At 40.2% G+C, this 20,638-nt stretch overlaps 1 protein-coding gene across 1 annotated transcript in view; it reads left to right on the top strand.

The window, feature by feature from the left end:
• Positions 1–20,638, top strand: part of B3gat2 (beta-1,3-glucuronyltransferase 2) — a 52,625-nt gene that overhangs the window by 31,572 nt on the left and 415 nt on the right. The window contains exon 3 of the mRNA XM_048353898.1: positions 20,422–20,570. Within this exon, the coding sequence (XP_048209855.1) occupies positions 20,422–20,570 (149 nt within the window). The remainder of the gene's footprint in view (positions 1–20,421; positions 20,571–20,638) is intronic.

Here is a 20,638-nt window from a genome sequence, read left to right as displayed (position 1 = left end):
TTTACTTATATTCATTTTTAAATTTAAATATCAGAATATAATATTGTACTTAAGGAAACAACTTGCTATGCTAAATTTTCTTCACTTCCCACATGAACTTGTATTGCATCTTAGTTTTCAAGAAATAATTGTTATTTTTGGAATCCCGTAAGTGGGAGTGATGTTGTTGCTAAGATAATAGTTCTGTTTTCAAAAACGTGTCTTCTCATTCTAAAACTTTTTAAATGCACAGCTTTGTTTATATTGTAGGTATGACTTAATGGCTCTTTGTGGGAAAGGGGAACAGACCTGCTAAGCTTTTAGGTCCAAATAGTGCTCTGACTCTCTTTTCGAGTTACATGAATGGAGAGCACACGGAGGATTTCCCAAGCGGGAGAAGGAGGCTAGTCCCCAGTGTGCCCAGGCCATCTCGGGGAGTGTTGCTTCAGATGCACTGTGAGATAATTGGGAGGACCATGTTGGAGTCCATTCTCCCTACCATTTGCAAAACTGATTAATACTCATGAAACTTAAACACAAAATGTGACATTTCCGCAACTGTCGCTCATTGAGGGTTTCAGCAAATTTAGCAGGACCCCTCAGACATGTTTGTATTTCTGGGAAGCCATGATTGAGCCCATCCCTGGAAGTTCATTGGAGCTTGTGAGACTTCATTATTGCTTGGTATTTCTTCACATTTCCTTCCTAGTTCTCTCAAAACAGTGCTCTGAAATAGCCAGACTTAAAGATTATATTCCATTGGGATATTTCTAAATTCCTAATGTTTGCAAGACCTACCCACCAGATAAGAAGAAGGCTCCGTTGAAGGCAGCCCTACCAGCACACACTTGGCACAGTTGATTAGTAAATATCATTTTGCTAAGCCATCCAGCCCTGGAATATATATGCTTTAGGCTTCAATTCCTAGACCTCAGGCATCTGATAAATGGCTAAAGGTTCTTAGCTGTGCTTTGAGGCCAGGAAGTTACTTTCAAATGACAGATTTATTTTGGCTTTTTCAAGGGAGTGTCTGCTAGCAAGAACCTAGCTTAAGATAATTTTCAGCATAGTCAGAAGGTATACATTTATTTGAACTCAGAACTGAATTCTGTGATACTTCCTTTGAATTCTCAATTTTTGTATGTACTTTATTAGCAGGCAGGGCACTATGCTAGTAGTCACACATATAAGTCTCATTCCTTAGCACACAGTAGGCTTTCTGGCAAAAGCCCAACTGAGTTCACCTAGATTTGGCACGCACTCGACAAGTTATGAGCAGAGAAGTTCTTTCATGATTTCCAGGCCTGCATCCCAGACTGATTGTAAAGCTGATGTACCCCACAATGCTCTCAGGTTGGATGATTTGCTAAACAGAGCCACAGAACTTAACATAGTGCTATACTTACCATTGCAGTTGTATTAGGAAGGATTCAGATTAGTTCTAGCCAAATGAAGAGAAATTTAGGGCTAGGAGAGGACTGGGGAAAGCAGATTTGTGTTCTCTGGTAAAACCACCCTCTCAGCATGTCACAGTGTTTCAAATCAGGAAACTCCTCTCAGCTTCTCTATCCACAGTTTTCATTGAGGTTTCACTTTGTAGGCTGAGTGAATAAATCATTGGTTGTCTAACTGAACTCAGTTTCCAGGTTTTCTCCCGAGATACTAGGCTGGTGGGAGATCCCAGTCTTTGGGTCCCATGTGGCCACACCCTAGCCTGGATCTATGTGGGACCCACCAACCATGACCAGCTCATTTGCATATGGCTGCCACTCAGAAAATTGCAAGGGGTTTAGAAATTCCTTGCTAGGAACTTTGCCCCAAGACCTGACAATTTTTTGGTTCATTATACCACAAGATCAGCAATGAGTGATTTCCATAAAGAAGTTTGACTCCTGGGTCTCTGTTGTACTAATATTTCATCCACAAAAGAAAAACTTCAGGCTCTATAGATGTTTCATGAGAGAGGAAAATTGTTAGACTCAAAAACGGCATGGAAAATAGAAATGGCTCAACACTAGTACAAGTTATACAAGTCTAGGTTATCAGGGAGAAAACTGCCAAGTTTTCACAGGTTATACAAGCACAGGTTATCAGGGAGTCCCCCACCAAACCTGGAAACTCAACCCTGCTTACAGGCTGGTTATTTGCAGTGGGTTTGTGGGAAGAATTAGTGTGGTCTGGTGGGGTCAATAAGAAAGGAGCTCATGGTGAGACACAGATAATGTACTGAATGGGTCACAGTCAGGCAAAGAGGCAAGATGAGTGCTATTTATTAACCTAAACACTGGCCTGGTGCCTGCTAAATCGGCCACCCAGGGACAAGGGGAGTGGATCAGAAAGGACCTGGTGGCTATTTAGACTGAGGCTGTGATCATCAAGTGTTTCTCAGAGTGGCTGTCAGAGAGGGACTAGATGTCTAGGAAGAGTCTCCATCCCTGGCCTGAAGCCCCAAGGCCATGGGTAGGCTGAAGCCCTGAGAATGGAGGCTCCCGTGCAGGGAAAGTGGAGCTGGCTGGGATGGCATCCTAGGGAACTGTCACTTAAAGGGCTGCTGGGAAGATGAGGCTATGCAGAAAGCACTGGATGGATCTGTGACAATGGCACCTGGAAATAAGAGATGGGAAGATGTGAACTTTGTTGTTTCATGTCTCCCATCATGAATTTGCAAGAGGAGGGCCCTTGGTGAGTGTAAGTACAAGTGTCAGTGTGATTGTTGGTGGCCAGACTTGTCTCTGGGACAGGGGAAAAAATGGGAAAATAAAGGAGCGTAAGTCAGCAAAAATGACTGAAGACAGTTTCCAATTGACCAAAGCGGAAGAGGTTCTGTTTGGGAAGCATCAAGATGACAGAAGGACTTGGGTCTATTCGGGAATGTGGGTTGGAGACACAAGGGTGGGATAACTTCTGAGGTCCCTTCAATTCCAGGGCAGGGTCTGATACTAAGGACTGAGATTGCTAGAGGAGGAGCATCCTTCTATACTGTGGTTTCTCTTCACACAGAGAAAGGGGGAACTGTTTAAGTAGATAAGAATAAAGAGTGGCAGACATAGCAGGTGGGCATAACACCTGGCCATCACGGCACTGCTTATTGCCAGAGTGTCTCAGACTCCTGCTCAAATGTTTCTTCTTTCTGCACAAACACTTCTTCCCATAGTACCCTGGGTGCCTGCTTCATCAGTGGAAGAGCCAGGGTAGTATATGCACAAGCCATCGTGGTAGCAATCAGCACAAAGCCAAGGGGAAGAGATATGGGAGGAGCCTTGTACCACACAACCACCCTCGCACAGGACTCCCTTGGACGCCTCTTTAGGCCCCACTCCCTGATGGGGAGTGTCACTACTTTTATTCATGGCTTTTCTTTCACTTCTACATAAACTTACCATTCACCTTAAACACTTTTCTGCCTATAAATTATTTAACAGGTAGAGAAAATGAATCAGTTCTCCTAGACAGTATCACACTTTGCTCTCTCACACCTATAGCTCAGGTCACTTGGTACTGCTTTTAGCCTCTGAGATTTAAAAAGCCCCAGACCTGGGCTGGGAATATGGCTTAGTGGCACAGTGCTTGCCTAGCATGCATGAAACCTTGGGTTTGATTCCTCAGTACCACATAAACAAAAAGCTGGAAGTGGTGCTGTGGCACAAGTGGTAGAGTGTAGCCTTGAGAAAAAAAAAAAGAAGAAGAAGAAGAAGCCAGGGACAGTGCTCAGGCCCTGAGTTCAAGCTCCAGGACTGGCAGAAGAAAAAGCCCCAGACCTTTGGGAAAAATAGGTAGAACAGTGGTGTGTGGGAGTGTGGAGTGACAGACATATAAGAGCCAAGGATGGCACTCCCGTTAGAAGGAAAGAAACGTGAGTACTTTTGAAAGAGCAAAGTAGCTTTTTTCACCCTTAATGATGGAGGAGAAGCTGATGTTTTTAAAGGAAAAATACATAGAAAAGTCTCAAAGGTGAAGAAGTGAGAGGGTGAGGTGAGGCCCTTCAATGAGCAAGCTCTCCTTAGCAGAATAACCTCTGACTCCCAGGTTGAAGGTGAGATTCATAAGAAGTGGAGACTAGGGATGAGGGAGAACTGAGGGTGAAGATGAGAAGTTTGACTTTACCTCAGTATATATTAGGGAGTCCTTGGAACATTTCAAGTCATAGCTGGAGTGATTAGAATGTGTGTGCTTGAAAATGTCCATGGCAGATATAAGCCTGGGGTTCAAGTAGCTCTCTGGGTAGGAGGATGAAGCCAGGGGATTAAAGCCATCACATTTTAACAGCTATTAAAGCCATCAAATGTTAAGGCATTTCAGATTAGGCTCATCAATCAGCAGAGACTTAGGTCTTGCTAATACCTTTTTTCCTATGATATGATACAGTGATAACATGTGTTAAATTTACTTTTGGCTTCATTTTAATTGTTGTAATTTGTAGTATCCTTTGAGTTATACTCTATATGCAGAAAATATAGTACTCTTGGGTAATTAAAATATAACCAGAACACTGGTTCTGTGAAAATAGGAATTCGCATATTAGGAAGAAAAAGATGACACCCCACCTGACTGGTTTCCATTCTGTGCCCCACTATCATCCTGGTGGAGAAGAATGGAGTTTAAAGAACAAGAAATGAAAAAGAAGACAGCCACAATACCTGCCCAGGCTTCCTGCATTCCCTCTTTACTCTTCAGACTTACAACTGTATTCACAAAACGACCAGGAACAAATGTTAAGGAGTGCAAACTGGATTCTTGCTTCCCGTGTTTTGGAGTCAACAGATCCTTGCGATCATGCCCATCTTCCCAGCCTGAGCCTCTCTGCTGGATCTTCAGGGGATTCTATCCTCCAGTCCCATCACAGTGTGCCCACCTTCAGCCCAAGGCCACTACAGGACCTGCGGTTAGAATATATCTTTACTTCACCCTACTTACCCCTGGGAAGACTTCATGAACACCCGTAAATTGACATTGCCCCTTCCCATCATAACCCACCGTGCCCTTAGTCTCTTGTACTCACTTATGCCACAATGGCACTGCCCACCTCACCTGTCTTCTGTCCCAAAGGCCATTTCCATGTGAGCCGAAGCCCCACATGGAATGTGTGAATGCTTTGTCACCCACTCTCATAGATCTATGCATACTTGTAGCCAAGGCCTGAGAGCATCGGAGTATTGTTTTATTCCCCAGTGTGTCCCCATTGCCAAGTTACCGGACAGTTATTTTATTTAAGCTATTGCAGAGGGCTGTAAAGATGGAAAGGGCCAAGGTCAAGGGGTAGCTGTAGGCAAATGAGGACACCCTCTATAGAGACAGAAAGCAGTCACACAGTGCTTTCTTTGTCTTGATACTTGTCAACAAGGAATCCCGCATGGGCTGATGCATTTGCAGCTTCTTTCTTGGTAGATAATACTGTGATAAGCTGAAAACCAACCTGGATAACATGGCTCCCAAAACTAAATTATCACAGTCCAATATAATGCACTTGCTTTGCTTCATGAATATAAATACTCCAAGAAAATAGAAGGAGAGACCTCCTTGTTCCTTTGGAGCCATTTGTAACTTAAGCATGTTGTTTTCCATGTGTGAATGCTTTGTATAATATAGATAAAGTTACCGAAAGCTCTCAGTAAAGTGACTTGATGTATCATGGTTTATTAGTGTAGGTTCTGGGGGCCAGCTTGGGGCCTTGTTCTTAGGTTGGTGCATTGTGACTGTCCCTGGACTTTGTATGAGTCTTCAAGAGAGAACTGTAGTCTCCAGGGGGAGCTAAACCTGTCTTAATGACCTACAGAATCAAGTATTCCTGCAATAGGCAGCCTGTTGCTCATTTTCTTTTTTCTTTTTGGAGCTATTTGAGTTTGAACAGAGCCCTGCACTTACCGAGGTAGCACTCTACTCCAACCTTTCTTTTTGCTGGCTATTTTGAAAACAGAGTCTCATAGACTCTTCTGCCTGGGCTCATTTCAAACCACAGTTCTCCATATCTTAGCCTCCTGAGTAGCTAAGATTACAGGTATGAGCTATCAGTCCTCAACCCATTTCAGATTCCTCACCATTTGCAGAAGAAGTGCATTCTAGAGACTTGCAGGAGGTATCCTCAACAGCTTGTCTAGTTCTTCATGAGCACAGAGGTCTGGCTGTGTTGAACCAAGGTGTGTGTGATGAGAGCCTCTACACTCTCATCAGAGAGCTTGGTTTGGTGTGCCTGGGAGGAGCTGAGGAGGGCCTGGCCAGTGGCATGGGAGATCCTCAAAGCACTGACAGAGCTGCTCAGGAAGTGGGTGGGCGGTTCCAGGGTTCCACCCCAATTCAGGTCTAGATGTTCTGTAATTAGAAATTGGATTTCTTCCCTCGAGATCATTGTAATAAAGTGTTCATTCATTCAAGGCTATGAATTTGGGACACCAAAAGTTTCTTCCTTCTATAGAAGAAACCCAGCTGACTTGGGGATGGCTTTTGCTGAGCATTCACCGGACATTCACACCTTGTGTACTTTCTTATTTAATCTTTAGTCAATATGTTGAGAGGTGTGCTAGCTAGGTGATGTGTCTCCGGTGTTATAGGAGTTCAGTGATTAAGAGCCAGATTCAGTTAGTTCAGTGTGTTCACAGAAGTGACCTCACCCAACTGTGGATCCCAGCTCTCCCACTATGAATCAAGGGGACACCATAATTTCCAAGCAATCTTTTCTTCATCTTGGAGTAGAGGAAGTGAAAAAAATTCATTTTTTGGAATATGACACCACATACAAAGCATGCGGTAGAACTCTGTAGATGCCCACGAATGTTACATCTCCTAAGAAACAAGATCAGATGATTTAGATGAGAAAGGTCAGGGTCATATAGACAGCTGTGGGGTGGGAAGATTGCTGACTGGTGGTCTCACCCAGGCATAATAATCACTACAGCATGGAGATCTAACATCATTTTTTTCTCACCTGAAGAATTAGGGGTGACGCTCAGTCACATACCAACATTCTTGCTGGTCTGTGAATGATGGGCTCCACACCTACATTTGACTATTCAGGGTAGTACACAAGAATTCACGAAGACCAGGTACTGATAGCTCACATCTGTAATCCTTGTTGCACGGGAGGCTGAGGTCTGAGGTTTACAGTTGGGATCCAGCCCTGGCAGACAAATCAAGAGACTCTTGTCTCCAATTAACCAGCAAAAAGCTATAAGTAGAGGTGTGGCTTGGCCCAAAAAGCCAACCAATAGCTTGAAGCTTTGAGTTCAAGCCCAAGTACTAGCACCAAAAAAAGAAAAAGGAACAAACACAACAACAAAAATCAAAACCATGCACATGGTACTATGGCTTCATGGACTTTACTCTGTTCTGAGCTGATTATGATTCATTCAATAATTGGCTCAACATGAAGTTTGGCCTTTTGAAGTAAATGTTGGACCCTACTTTAGATACCACCAAAAGAGAGTAATCAGTAAGAGAACAGAACCATCAGAGATCGTGAAAGAGTTATTTGGGAGCTGACAGGGGCTCCATTTTTGTAATTTCTCAGCTGAAAATTGAAACAAACTGAAGCACTTGAGCTTGAGCCTGCAAGAGAAAAATACCATTGATAAGAGCTTTGTAGGGTGTTTTATGTGGCAGGAGTTCCAGTGAGCCACAGAGTGAGAGGCATCATGCATTACAAAAACTACTTATGACGCACAGGGATAGACTTAAAAGGACACTTATTCTAATCCAGCCACTAAGGGGAAAAATGTCTTCTTTTGCCACCTTGCCTTTTTTGAAAACAACTGTGGTCATAAATTTTGTCTTTACTCTGTTAAAGAGATAGTTTATTTGTATAAATAATTAGATCTAAGGGCTGTTGTTCTGCACAGGTAGCTGTTAGAATCTTCTAAGTGTTTGCTTGGCATAACCATTGTCATCTTAAGGGTAGCTGCTATCTATAGAAGCTATTTTAGTTAAACTACATCTGCTTATAAGAATTGTTTTTCTATGTACTGGAGAAGTGGTTCAAGTGGTAGAGCTCCAGCCGAGTACAAATTGTTTTTCTGACAGTTTGGCCAGACATCTTTGTTTTGGCTGATTGCTTGAATAAATTTTTAACCCCTTTCAAACTATCTGACTAATTTCTATGCTCCCTTCAAGACTCAGCTGTTACAAATGAACCGCAGCTGCTTCCATCGCCAGTGCTTAGAACCTTGCTAGAATCCATGTGTCCACAAGGTGGCGATCATGTCACTGTCCTCCCTGTCCCCTTCCTCTCACTAGCTGGTGAATGCCAGCTGAACTCTGCTGGCTTGTGTTCCCTCCCATCTGAGCCTCTGACTGTAGTAGCTTGAGTAATATTTGCTGGGTTCATTAATTTTAACTTGTATTCATTTTCTAGTTCAAGGATTATAAAAATGAAGAATTATGGCTATCTTGTTGTCATTGTTTCTTAACAATGAGATTTTAAAAGGGTAATCCAGTGGGTCTCTACTGGATGCACATCAGAATTACCAAGGGGCTTCGGAAGAGCACTCACACCTGGGACCCACAACACACCAGTCAGACTGGACTCTCGGTGGACCTGGTGTTCTCATAGGGGGTGGGGTGTAGGAGACTTAAGCTGATTATAAGGTGCTGCCATGAGTTAGAACAGCCTGGATTCCTTTGTATGCGCCAAGGGTGTCCATTCGTGATTACAGCCCGTCAGACCGTCCAGGGAGTCCACCCGGAGTCTCAGGATAAACAGCCTCATCACCAAGGTTCAAAATGTTCACTAGAATTATTTAAGCCAGAAGTTGAACAAGAAGAGAATTTGAACATAGAAAAGGAATTTTTTTACCCCAATAACTGAAAGGCACCAGCAGTAGAAGTGAAAAGATTACAAGTTTGGTCTATTTTTTAAATAATGTTATTTGACATATAATTGTACATATGTATGGGGTAGAATGTGCTATTTCAGTGCATATACACAATGTATTGATTAAATCTACATAATTATTAGCATATCATCACTTCTAATATTTATTTGGGGTGACAATATCTAAAATCCTCATAGCTTATTTGGCTTATTTTTAAAATTGTCATTGTTATTATAAAGGTGATATACAGAGGAGTAACAGTTAAATAAGTCAGGTAAAGAGTATAAGTCTTTTTGGACAATGTCACCTCATGTCTCACTCTCTCCCAGTTAGCTTATTTGAATAGTACTAGGTGCTACAGAACACTAGGGCTTGTTCTGAATTTGAACTGCAATTCTGTGCCCATTCACCAGCCTCTCCCTACCCTTTCTCCCTACCTCACCCTCCCTCTTCTCTCCCTAAACACACACACACACACACACACACACACACACACACACACACACACACAGAGGAGAGGGAAGAGGGGTTTTCTGGAAGTACTAAGGATTGAAGTCAGCGCTTCATGACTGCTAGGCAAGTACTTGGCCACATCTCCAGCCCCCTTTTTAACTGAATATTTGAAGGGTTTCTATTTATGCTCAGGCAGGCCTAGATTGTGATCCACCAGCCAGCCTTTCTCAGATTTCCTCTCTAGGCTGAGCACCAATGCCTGTAACAAGCTTAGCTACTCAGGAGGCTGAGATCTGAGGATCGTAGTTCAGCCCACGCAGAAAAGTCTGTGAGACACTTATCTCCCAACGAACCACCAAAAAGCTGGAAGTGGAGCTCAAGTGGCTGAATACTAGACTTAAGCAAAAAAGCTAAAGGACAATCCCTGAGTTTAAACCCCAATACTGGTGCAAAAGAAAAAACTTTCCTCCTCAAGTACCACGCACTTGGTTTCCATGTGTGACACAACTCCAAATCAGTGATATTTTCTTGCTCTTCACAGGATTTTGAAACTGTCAATTTGTTAATGTCTGTTTGCTTTTGTCAAGAGTATATGGAGGAAGTAGCTTCACTTTTGCTAAATTATAGTATATATTTTAGTTCACTCTGAAATCAATTCAGTGGTTTTAAATTTCTCCCTCATATCATGAATATTATTTAAATATCTTATATACAAATTTCTACTATCTTTTATAGCTTTTGTAGTTAATATCTTCTAAATTTTAAAATGTGTCAGTAATAGATATATCGCTGGAGGATTTATTTAATTTTGAATTTCTTAAAGGTAGTCCTAGCTACCCAAGTAAGGAAACCTTGAAGTTTTCCATTTCTTTTGTTAAATTAGCTCCACAACGTACATATTCTCATTTTCACAAAACATCCATTGTGCATGCCTCTTTTTAAATTTCTATTCTGAAGTGTGTTTAGGGTGGTAAGAGATAAAAATGGGACATATAATATATACTAACAAGCTGTATAAATCACAATACAGAATTTGAAGTTTGAGAGGTGCAAAGTGACTGCTATATGCATCTGGAATGCTATTTCTACAAGTGGCCACAAGGGCAGTATTGGAAATGTAATGTCTGCATGAAATTTCATTCAGAGTGTGTGTGTGTGTTGTGTCTGTATATATATATATATTCTTATATATATATGAATGGAAACATTCTGTAAATATGTACATATAAAGATATACAAATGTGTACATACATACATAAATTTGTAGATACATACTGCATATATACATATATATGTAGCTACATACACACTCTTTGTAGAGATATGATATATGTACAGTATGTTTTTGTTTTTATTTTTATTTATTTTCCTAATACATGTCAGTTTGAGTATACTGCATTTTGCTCAGTGTCACCACTTACACCATTCTCCCATCTATACCAATTCCATATACTTATGTAAGTAAATTTTCCTATAATTTTAAGGCATATAGTAGACTTAACTTTTCTTGGAGAAAGTCTGCCAGTTGTTACCATCCCCCCCCAAAAAAAAAAACCAAGTTTAGGCAGACTGTCCAGGAAAACAAGAGAGAAGCCTCTTCAAGTTACTAAAATCAAGAATAAATTAAGCATTTCTACCATCTGTACTGAAGTTTTTAAAAGAGTAACAAAATATTAAGAAAGCTTGTATCTCCACCTTGATAATAACAGATTCATGGTGAAACTGGTGAACTGGTGAAACTGACTCAATAAGAAACAGAAAAGCCGAGTCAGGCACTGGTGGATCATGCCTGTAATCCTAGGCTACTCAGGAGACTGAGACTTGAGGATTGAAGGTTAAAACAAGCCAAGACAAAAAGTCTGTGAGACTAGTTAACCAGAAAAAAGCTGGAAGTGGAGGTATGGCTCAAGTGTAGGGAACCCCACGTTCAATTAAGTGTACTAGCACACACACACAAAAATAAAAGGCTGGATGTAGAGAGCACAATGAAAGCTGTTACTGGGAATTGGAGGAAGTGAACAAAAGCAATATATTTATACTGAGCAAAATGTGATACACATGTCTAAAATAACATGGTAAAACCCCTTGGTGCAATTAATACACACCAAAATAAAATGACAAGAAAAAGAGACCCAGATGTGAGTCGGGTAAATGAAGAGGCTCAACTGGTCAAAGTGTTTTATTTGCTTGAAAGAAATGGATAACAATGAAATCTGTTAAATTGTTCTAAGAGGGAGAGGAAAGGGGGAGGGGGAGATTTATAGGGAGGGTGGTTGATTTGTGTTTACAGGTGTGGAAATGTATCAGTGTAACTCCCCTGTACAGAATATGTGTGCTAATAAAAGTAGAAAATCTGAAGGAAGCCCAGAACCAGATGGTTTCACCGTTAAATTCTATAAAACATCCAAAGAAAATGTTCCACTGATCCCTCAGAGTTTCAAAAATAGAAAAAGAACATTTTAAAGTCATTCTGACAGACCAATACTGCTTCATACCAAAGATAAAACCCCCTACAAACCAGTGCCCCTTTTGAACATGGATGCAAAAATACTAAGTAAAAGGTTAAAGTGAATTTGACGGCATGTAAGCCCGTAACCTGTTCAGATATGTTAACATAACAACAGTAGAATAACAAAGGGCTGTACATGCAGAAAAAAGACATATGACAAAATTCAATCTTTTTCATGATTAAAAAATGAGCTTAATAAACAAGGAATGGAAGAAGTTTCCTCTTTGAGAAAGTACATTTATTTTTAAATGTACCTCACAGATAGTAACAATAGAGACAGAGTTCCCAAAGACCGAAACAAAGGTGACCTGTTTGCCATTTGTATTTGTCATTGTCAGAGGGGTTGTTACCAAGGCAATAAGGCAAGAAAAAGGAGTGAAGAAATATCCCATTAGTAGAGGAAAAAGGAAAATTGGTATTTATCAGTGATAGACTCTTTTACATAAGAAAAATATCCTGGGAAAAACACACACCTTTTAAGTGCTAATATGTGGTTTCAATTTTGCAAGATACAAGGTCAGTACATAAAATTTACTTGTATTTCTCCTTATCTGAAAATAAAGAATCATTTCATTCACAATAATGTCAGTAATAATGAAAAGTACAAGATAATAAAACAATAAAATAATTGAATACAATAATAAACAAGATAATAGGGCTGGGAATATGGCCTAGTAGAAAGAGTGCTTGCCTTGTATACATGAAGCCCTGGGTTCAATTCCCCAGCACCACACATATAGAAAACGGCCTGAAGTGGCGCTGTGGCTCAAGTGGCAGAGTGCTAGCCTTGAGCAAAAAGAAGCCAGAGACAGTGCTCAGGCCTTGAGTCTGAGGCCCAGGACTGGCCAAGAAAAAAACAACAAGATAATAAAAGTACACTGGAAATGAAATATGAATGAGCAGAATTAAAGAAATAAAATGGAACGATGCCTTACTTCATTAATCAGAAGACAATATGGCTAAGATGGTAATTTGTCCTCAACTAACCCTCCAGCTTTAGTGCACTCTGTATTAGAACTCTGAGAGTATTTTTGCAGAATGTGACAAGGTGCTTTAAAAATTACTAAGGAAAACCAGAGGACTAAAAATTACCAAAACAATCTGGAAATAAAAGATTTGGAGCAGTTATACCCTGTGATATGAAAAATACAGCAACAGTAATGAAGACACTGGCATAAGAATACGTATGCAGATAATTAACAGCCAGGAGATAAACCCCTACATATATGGTAAATAGATTTTTGCCAAGGATGCCAAGACTATTCTGTGGCAAAATGGTCTTTACAAAGCATGATGCCCAGAGTTAAGGATGTACTAAATCCAGTAGTCAGATTCTTTAAAAAGGCAATATTTCCAGCCCCATCCATTTTTCTGCAAATCGCATGCCTTTCTTCCTGATTAATGAGTAAAATTCCAGTGCATGTACATACCACATACGTGCAGTGCATTTCCTTGATCCACGCCTCATATGTAGGGCCTATGGGCCGTTTCTATAAGTTGGCTATCACCAATAGTGCAGCAATAAACATGGATGTGCAAATGTCTTTACTATATCCTCACTTGGTTTTTTTGCTTTGTTTTTTCCAGTCCTGGGCCTTAGACTCTGGGCCTGAGCACTGTCCCTGGCTTCTTTTTGCTCAAGGCTAGCACTCTGCCACTTAAGCGACAGCACTACCTCTGGCCATTTTCTATATATGTGGTGCTAGGGAATCAAACCCAGGGCTTCATGTATATGAGGGAAACACTCTTGCCACTAGGCCATATTCCCAGCCTTATATCCTCACTTGGAATATTATGGGTAGGTGCCCCAAAGTGATATCACTGTATATCATTCTGCTTCCTTTTTTGAGGAACCTCCACACTGCCTTTCAGAGTGGTTGTACTAGTTTTCATTCCCACCAACAGTGCAATGGGAATTTCGGGTTTTTTTGCCCATATCCCCACCAGCATTTAATCTCTCATATGCGGAAATTAGATCTGAAATATAAACAACACATACACGGTTACATGCAATACACACAAATTGACTAAAGGATGCAGTGTTTAGGGTAAGAGTCCAATGGTGTAATTCCTTTGAATAATTAATGAACTGTTTAACAAAATGAAATCTCAGAGGCTGAACCATGTTCTGGGGGGAGGCAAAGGTTGGGAGGGGGTACCAATGAAGGAGCAAATGTAATTATAATCAATGTACATTATGTAAAAATTAAACGTTGTAACTTAAGGGTAGCTATGGGATGAGGGAAAGATGGGGAGAATGACTCTGACCAAGGTGCATTGTGCTCACAACCTGACTTCTGGGATCAAAATGTCATTTTATAAATACTTCATTAAAAAAAAAAGACTTTGTTTAGCCAGGCACCAGTGGCTCATGTCTGTAATCCTAGCTACTCAGGAGGCTGAGATCTGAGGATCCTAGTTGAAAGCCAGCCTGGGCAGGACAGTCTATGAGACTCTTCTGTCCAATTAAAGGGTCAAAAGTAGAGCTGTGGTTGGAATGGTAGAGCACCAGCCCTGAGCAATAAAGCTAAGGACAGCACCCAGGCCCCAAGTTCAGGCCCCAGTGCCAGCACATTTGAATAAATGACTATTTTAATATATATGAATTATATTTAAATAAGAGGCCATACACAGGGAAGACTGAAACTCTTTGTCTTAGGCTTCTTTTTTTTTTCCCTCCCTCATTCTCTCCTCTTTTCCTCTCCCGCACTCTCTCACACACACAATTACAAAAATCAGTGTGTGCTTTGCATGAGTGGTACCTCAGGGAGATGATGGAATGATATAATACAAGTGGCTGTCTTTCCTCAGCAAGTTTCACGACTTGTGTGTACACATATTTCTAATTTGGAAATTGAAATTTTTAATGGTTTGAAGTGGGCTCAGTAAGACAAGATAACCCATTTTTGTTTCTGATATTGGTAATTTGTGACTTCTGTTTCCAGGGAAGTATGGGTAATTTTTAACCTTATCCCCCATTCCCCTCAAAGTTTTAATTTTGCTGACATTCTCTATTGTTTTGTTTCACGTCAGATTTCCACCACTATACTTAATTGTACATTTTCCCTATGTATTGAGTATTAACCTTATCTAATTTATAAAGATAGCTCATTTCTCTTATCTAGTAAACGTTTAAAGCTTTTTAAAGCAGTTTTCTGTCTGACATGGTGACACCCACCTACCTGTAATCCAAGCTCCTCAGGAGGTTGAGGTCAGTAGGTTCTGGGCTCCAGGCTTTCAGAGCCAGGCTGGGCAGCATAGCAAGCCTTGTCTCCTATTTAAAAAGTAGTAATTCTCCACCCAAACACTGCAGTAGATGCATCTCATGAATTTTGACATGTCTTGTTCTCGCTTGCATTTAGTGAACTTCTTGTTTTTGTTTTTTTTCCGTGTGTGTGTGTGTGTGTGTGTGTGTGTGTGTGTGTGTTTGCGAACATGTGCCTGACCTAGGGCTTGAACTCAGGGCCTAAGCACTGTTTGTGAGCTTTTTTTTTTTTAATGCGAATTAAATTTTATTGCAGGTACAGAGGAGTTAAAAAGGGGCGAGAGAAGATGGTATTGATTATCCAAGTAGATTTATTAATAGCTGTATATAAATCAGTATTTAAAAACTTAAATATCTAAATTATAATACCCACAATATTTTCTGTAAATGGCATACACCTATTTTAGTTTTTATTTATTTTGTCTTTATTAATAAGGTGATGAGTGTCTGTGAGCTTTTATGCTCAAGGCTACCACCCTTCCACTGAGCTACAGCTTCCCTTCCAGCATTTTTAGTGGTTAGAGATAAGTTGTGTTTTTATTTTTCAATGGACTGTGTCAGATTCAGAAAATAATTATAATTTTAATATTTATTATCTTACCATATGATTTTGTATTTATATATAAATATACCAACATGGTTTTTAAAAAGAATGTTATGGAATTTCCTTCCTCAATTGGCTTGAAATAGAAATCCTCAGATCTCAGCCTCCTGAGTAGCTAAGATTACAGGCTTTTATTTTTCATCTTTGATCTATATTTTACTCTTTGATAGAAATATGTGCTGTCCAGGTATTTGGCTTTTTTTTTTTTAATGCTTTAACACAGGCTTGAATTCAGGGCTTTGTGCTCTCCCTTGACCCTTTTGTTCAAAGTTGGCACTCTGTCACTTGAGCCGCACCTCCCCTTCCAGCTTTTTGCAGTTACTTGCAGATAAGAGTACCTTGGATTTGTTTGCTTTTGCATTTAATATATTTTGTGTTCCTTTCTCGCCTTTTATCCTGTTTCTGTGATCTAATATGTGTCTCATTCATTTTATTCTGTTCTTGCTTTTGGTAGTTTCATTATGTGCTGAGCTTTAGTGATCTTTTATTCCTTAAAAAAATTCTCTGCTGTTAAATTCCAGTAGACATTGTATTTTTCATCACTGAGGTGTGACTTTGCCTTTTTTTAGTATCTCGTATTTTTACTGTGCATGTTCCATCTTTCTTGTACAAAGTATATTTATGCTTTAATGAGTTTGTTCTGTAATTCTGTCATCTGTGTTTGACTGAATTTTGTCTTCATCATGGGACATCATTTTCCAGCTGCTTTTATACACATGGTAATTTTTGTGTCTTAGGCATTTTTTATTTTAAACTGCTGGACACTAATAATATATATGTATATATGTATACATATTTATAATATGTATAAACATATACATAACACATGTATGCATTTCTGTGTATATATATGGTATCATATATGTGAATCTATTTGAAAATGTGTTTTTTAGCTTTACATTGGACACAACTAAATTACTTGGACACTGTTCAATCTTTTCAAGATGTTTTTCAAGGCTCACTTTTTTGTTCCCCCAGTGCTGGGACTTTGAACTCAGGGCCTGGGCACTGTCCCTGAGCTTCTTTTGTTTAAAGCTAACACTCTACCACTTGAGCCACAGTGCCACTTCCGGCTTTTTCTATTTACATAGTACTGAGGAATTGAACCCAGGGCTTCATGCATGCTAGGCAAGCACTCTACCACTAAGCCATATTCCCAGCCCTCGAGGCTCACTTTTAAAGTTGGTAGAACCAGCTGAGCCTTTGTGCATTTGACCCCATACCAGGTAATAACCTTCCCATACTCTTCCAGGTGCTCCAGCTCTTGCCAGATACTCTGCCTGATGGGAATGTGAACTGTTTCCAGCCCGAGTGAGTGCCCTTGGTTGATCTGAGCTCTTTAGCTGGCCTGGGGTAGCAGTCTGATCTCTCCTCTCCAGCACTCTGCAATTTTCTTTTAGCTTCCTCAAGTCCTCCATTCAGCTTCCAAAGGGGATTGGAGTTTGGGGGTTCTCCACATTGTGAGCAAACACTCCAGAGAAGCTGGGGACAGAGATCTCTCAGGTGTGGGGGGAGATCTCCCTCCTACCTGCTGGTCTGGAAACTTTCTTTGAAGTTTTGGGTTTTAGTTATTTTTTAGAAACAACAGAAGAAACCAAGTCCCTGTGTTTTTTTTTTTTTATTTTGTGTAAAAGTGAAGTGACATACTGGACTTATCTGTGCTGAGATTTGAACGCAGGTTCATGCACTTGATAGACAGGAGCTCTAACACTTGAGCCATACCTGCAACATTTTTTGACTGGCACCTGGACTTAGACTTAGGGTCTTGTATTTTCTGTCAGCTTTTTTTTTTTTTTTTTGCTTCTAGCTGGTGCTTCACACTTGAGCCACAACTCCAGTCCACATATTGGAATTTTGAATGTCTTATAAATGGCTTAAGCATGAACTGGTAGGTATATATATATGGGGCAGTTCTTGTTCTTCTCTGTCTGGCAAGGGAATATCCTTCCTAACTCAGCTTTTATGTTAGAAAATCCAGCCTTCATGCTAAACCACCATCTTTTATGGACGACAGTTTTGGGGCTTGAACTCAGGTCCTCTCACCCTCCCTTAGATTTTTCTCCCAAGGCTGGTGCTCTACCACTTCAACCGCACTTCTACTTATGTTTTTTTGCTGATTAAAGATAAGAATCTCAAGGATCTGTCTATGTTGGTTTCAAACTGTGATCTTTGATCTCAGCTTCTAGAACAGATTATAGGTGTTGCACCATGGCATTTTGGTTTTAACAACTCATTAAGACAGAATACCTGACTCTCAGGTTTCTGTACAGCTCCTCATATCTCAAAGCCACTGCAGTATGGTCAAAACTAATCTCAAAAAGGGAATGCAAAGACAGGACAACCGATAATCCTAGGTTGGCTCAAAGGTATACCTTGTAGGTTCCTTTCCAGGAAAAATTTTAACTCTTCTGGTGTCTAGACACGGGCATGATTACTCCAGAGCAACCCAGTTTCACCTAGTTAGCAACCTAATTAGGAAGGGGTAGGCAAAGAAAATTAAGGCAAGTGATAGAGGATCATTTGAGTTATACCACCCTTATATTAGAAAAAAGAAGGCCCCTTTGCTTCTGGGGTGAGCTACCCTCTAAAAATCTCTTTCTGGGTTGTGGCTTTCATTCTACAGTGAGGCCAGGAACCGGGCAGCTTCATACTTTGCTTAAATTGTATATTCTGTCATGTAACTCTCATTAAGAGCTAGAAGCATATTTCTCATCAAGGAAAGCAAAAATACCCATAATCTGGATCCTTTAATAGTTATAACACATTAGTCAAAAGATAAGTATCAAAGTTGTTTCATATTATTTTATGATTTTATATATTTTATATATTTATAGTACATATAGTATATATTTATACACCTTACCTTTTTTTTCCAATGAAAGAATAGGGGGAAAAAATCAGTACCTTGTCTGACACCAGTGGCTCACACTTCTAATCCTAGCTTGGAGGGCAGAGATCTGAGGATTGTGGTTTGAAGCCAACCCAAGTAAAAGTCTCTAAGACTGCTTACTTCAGTAAACCACCAAAAAAGAAGTGGAGCTGTAGCTGAGGAGTCAGAGTGCTAGCCTTGAGATAAAAAAAAGCTCAGGGACAGCACGTAGGCCTTAAGTTCAAGCTCCAACACACACACACACACACACACACACACACACACACACACACACACCCTTGAAGCCAGTAAATAAAAGCTCAGGGACAGCACGTAGGCCTTAGGTTCAAGCTCACACACACACACACACACACACCCTTGAAGCCAGTAAAGAATATTCCAGGAGCTTCAGTGTGATAGAGAAGGGCAGACTCTCATTTACATTTAAAGAAATAACAAAGAATGAAGCCCTGTTTATAGTTGAATGTGTGTGTTTTTTGTTGAATTCTTGCCTGAGGGAGACTTCTAATTTTACCTGAGTGATATGAAATGATAGGCAGGCTGACACCACCCACCCCTCCTGGCACTACCTGTGTCTATGGAGCAATTTTTAAAGGGCTTTGTAGTCCTGTCTTCCTATCCATTATCCTACATCAAATACTTAGTGGAGAAGGCACACTTCTCTTGCAGACTAAGAAATGGGTAAGTTCCAGAATCAATACTTGAGCTAGTATCCCAAGTAAGTGAAAGGATGTGAGCAAAACAAACTAATTTCAAACTCAGTATTTTCTGCTCAAATGTACACATTCCTACATGAAGCAAATGCTTAGTGAATCAACATTCTGTACTAAGTTGTTCATAGAGCACAATACTGACAGGCTGGCATTTAATGGTGGTTGTGGTTTTCTCATAGCTCTTCCATTCTGCCTTGGATCATTTGGTATTTAGATTGGTCCTCAGAGAGGAGGTGCTGATTAGCGTCACCCTAGTAATTAACAAAGAGGTCCAAGACTTTCAAAACAATTATTTTGTTTTTTGATTCTGCCAGTACTGAGGCTTGCATCCAGGGTTTCAAGCTCTCATTGAGCATTTTCGGCTCAACACTGACATTCTACCACTTGAACCATACCTCCAGTTCCAGAATTTTGCTAACTACTTGGAGGTAAGAGGATTAGTCTGCTCAAGCTAACTTAGATCTCTGACTCCTGAGTATCTAGGATTATAGACATGAGATACCAGTGTCCCAAACAATTGTTCAAATAGCTTGCAGAGTGCTTTCATGCCAGATCATAAATAGTTTCTTCAGAAAAAATAGTAATAGTATTTTAATATGACCAAGATCATTGAAGGAACATTATACTTATGTTGGGAGAGGGGGTGTAGGTTGATGGGCAATAAACTCAGGGCCTCAGATGGCCTGCACTGATTCCTAAACCCCTCTCCCACTCTTTCAGTTTGAAACAAGTTATACATTGCCTACTATCTGTTTCTGAGGTAATAGGCTTCTAGTACTAACGTTTTCAATACAAACCCAGAGTAGTACTGATAAAGCACACATATGGCATTAGGGCAGGCTAGAGCACTGAGCTGCCAATCTCTGAACAAAGGAGAATTAAGTCAAGTGTGCTTTTTCACTTCATTGAGTTCAGGTATCAGTGATAGCTCTGTGAAGTAGAAACTCTAAATTCACTGTTTATTATCAAAAGACTAGACTATGTATTTTAGGGTAGGTGCTTCTAAGCACATGTTGTGCACTGAGTGTACAACATTACAGTGACTAGTTTTACTCAAGACTGTAAGTGAAGGTAATGTTCCTATTCAGATTCATAAAGGGTAAAATCTAACAAGTATTTTGAAATAGTTCTGATAACACAATTATAAAAAGAAAAGTACAATGTTCTAAAGTATGTTTGGCTTTTTTTTTTTTTTTTTTTTGCAAAGGATTTGCTGTAAGTCTTCAAGTCATCTTATCCAACCCAAAAGCTGTATTTAAGCGTCGTGGATCCCAGCCAGGGATGCAAGAATCTGACTTCCTAAAACAGATCACGACTGTTGAAGAACTGGAACCGAAAGCAAACAACTGCACCAAGGTACTCATTTTACCATTGTGGCCTACCCTTGAGTTTCAGGGCTAGAGGTGTGGCTACTTAAAACATCT

This window comes from Perognathus longimembris, chromosome 9 (genome assembly GCF_023159225.1).
Source record: "Perognathus longimembris pacificus isolate PPM17 chromosome 9, ASM2315922v1, whole genome shotgun sequence".
Lineage (NCBI taxonomy): Eukaryota > Metazoa > Chordata > Mammalia > Rodentia > Heteromyidae > Perognathus > Perognathus longimembris.
This window is presented reverse-complemented; position numbering and strand designations above follow the sequence as displayed.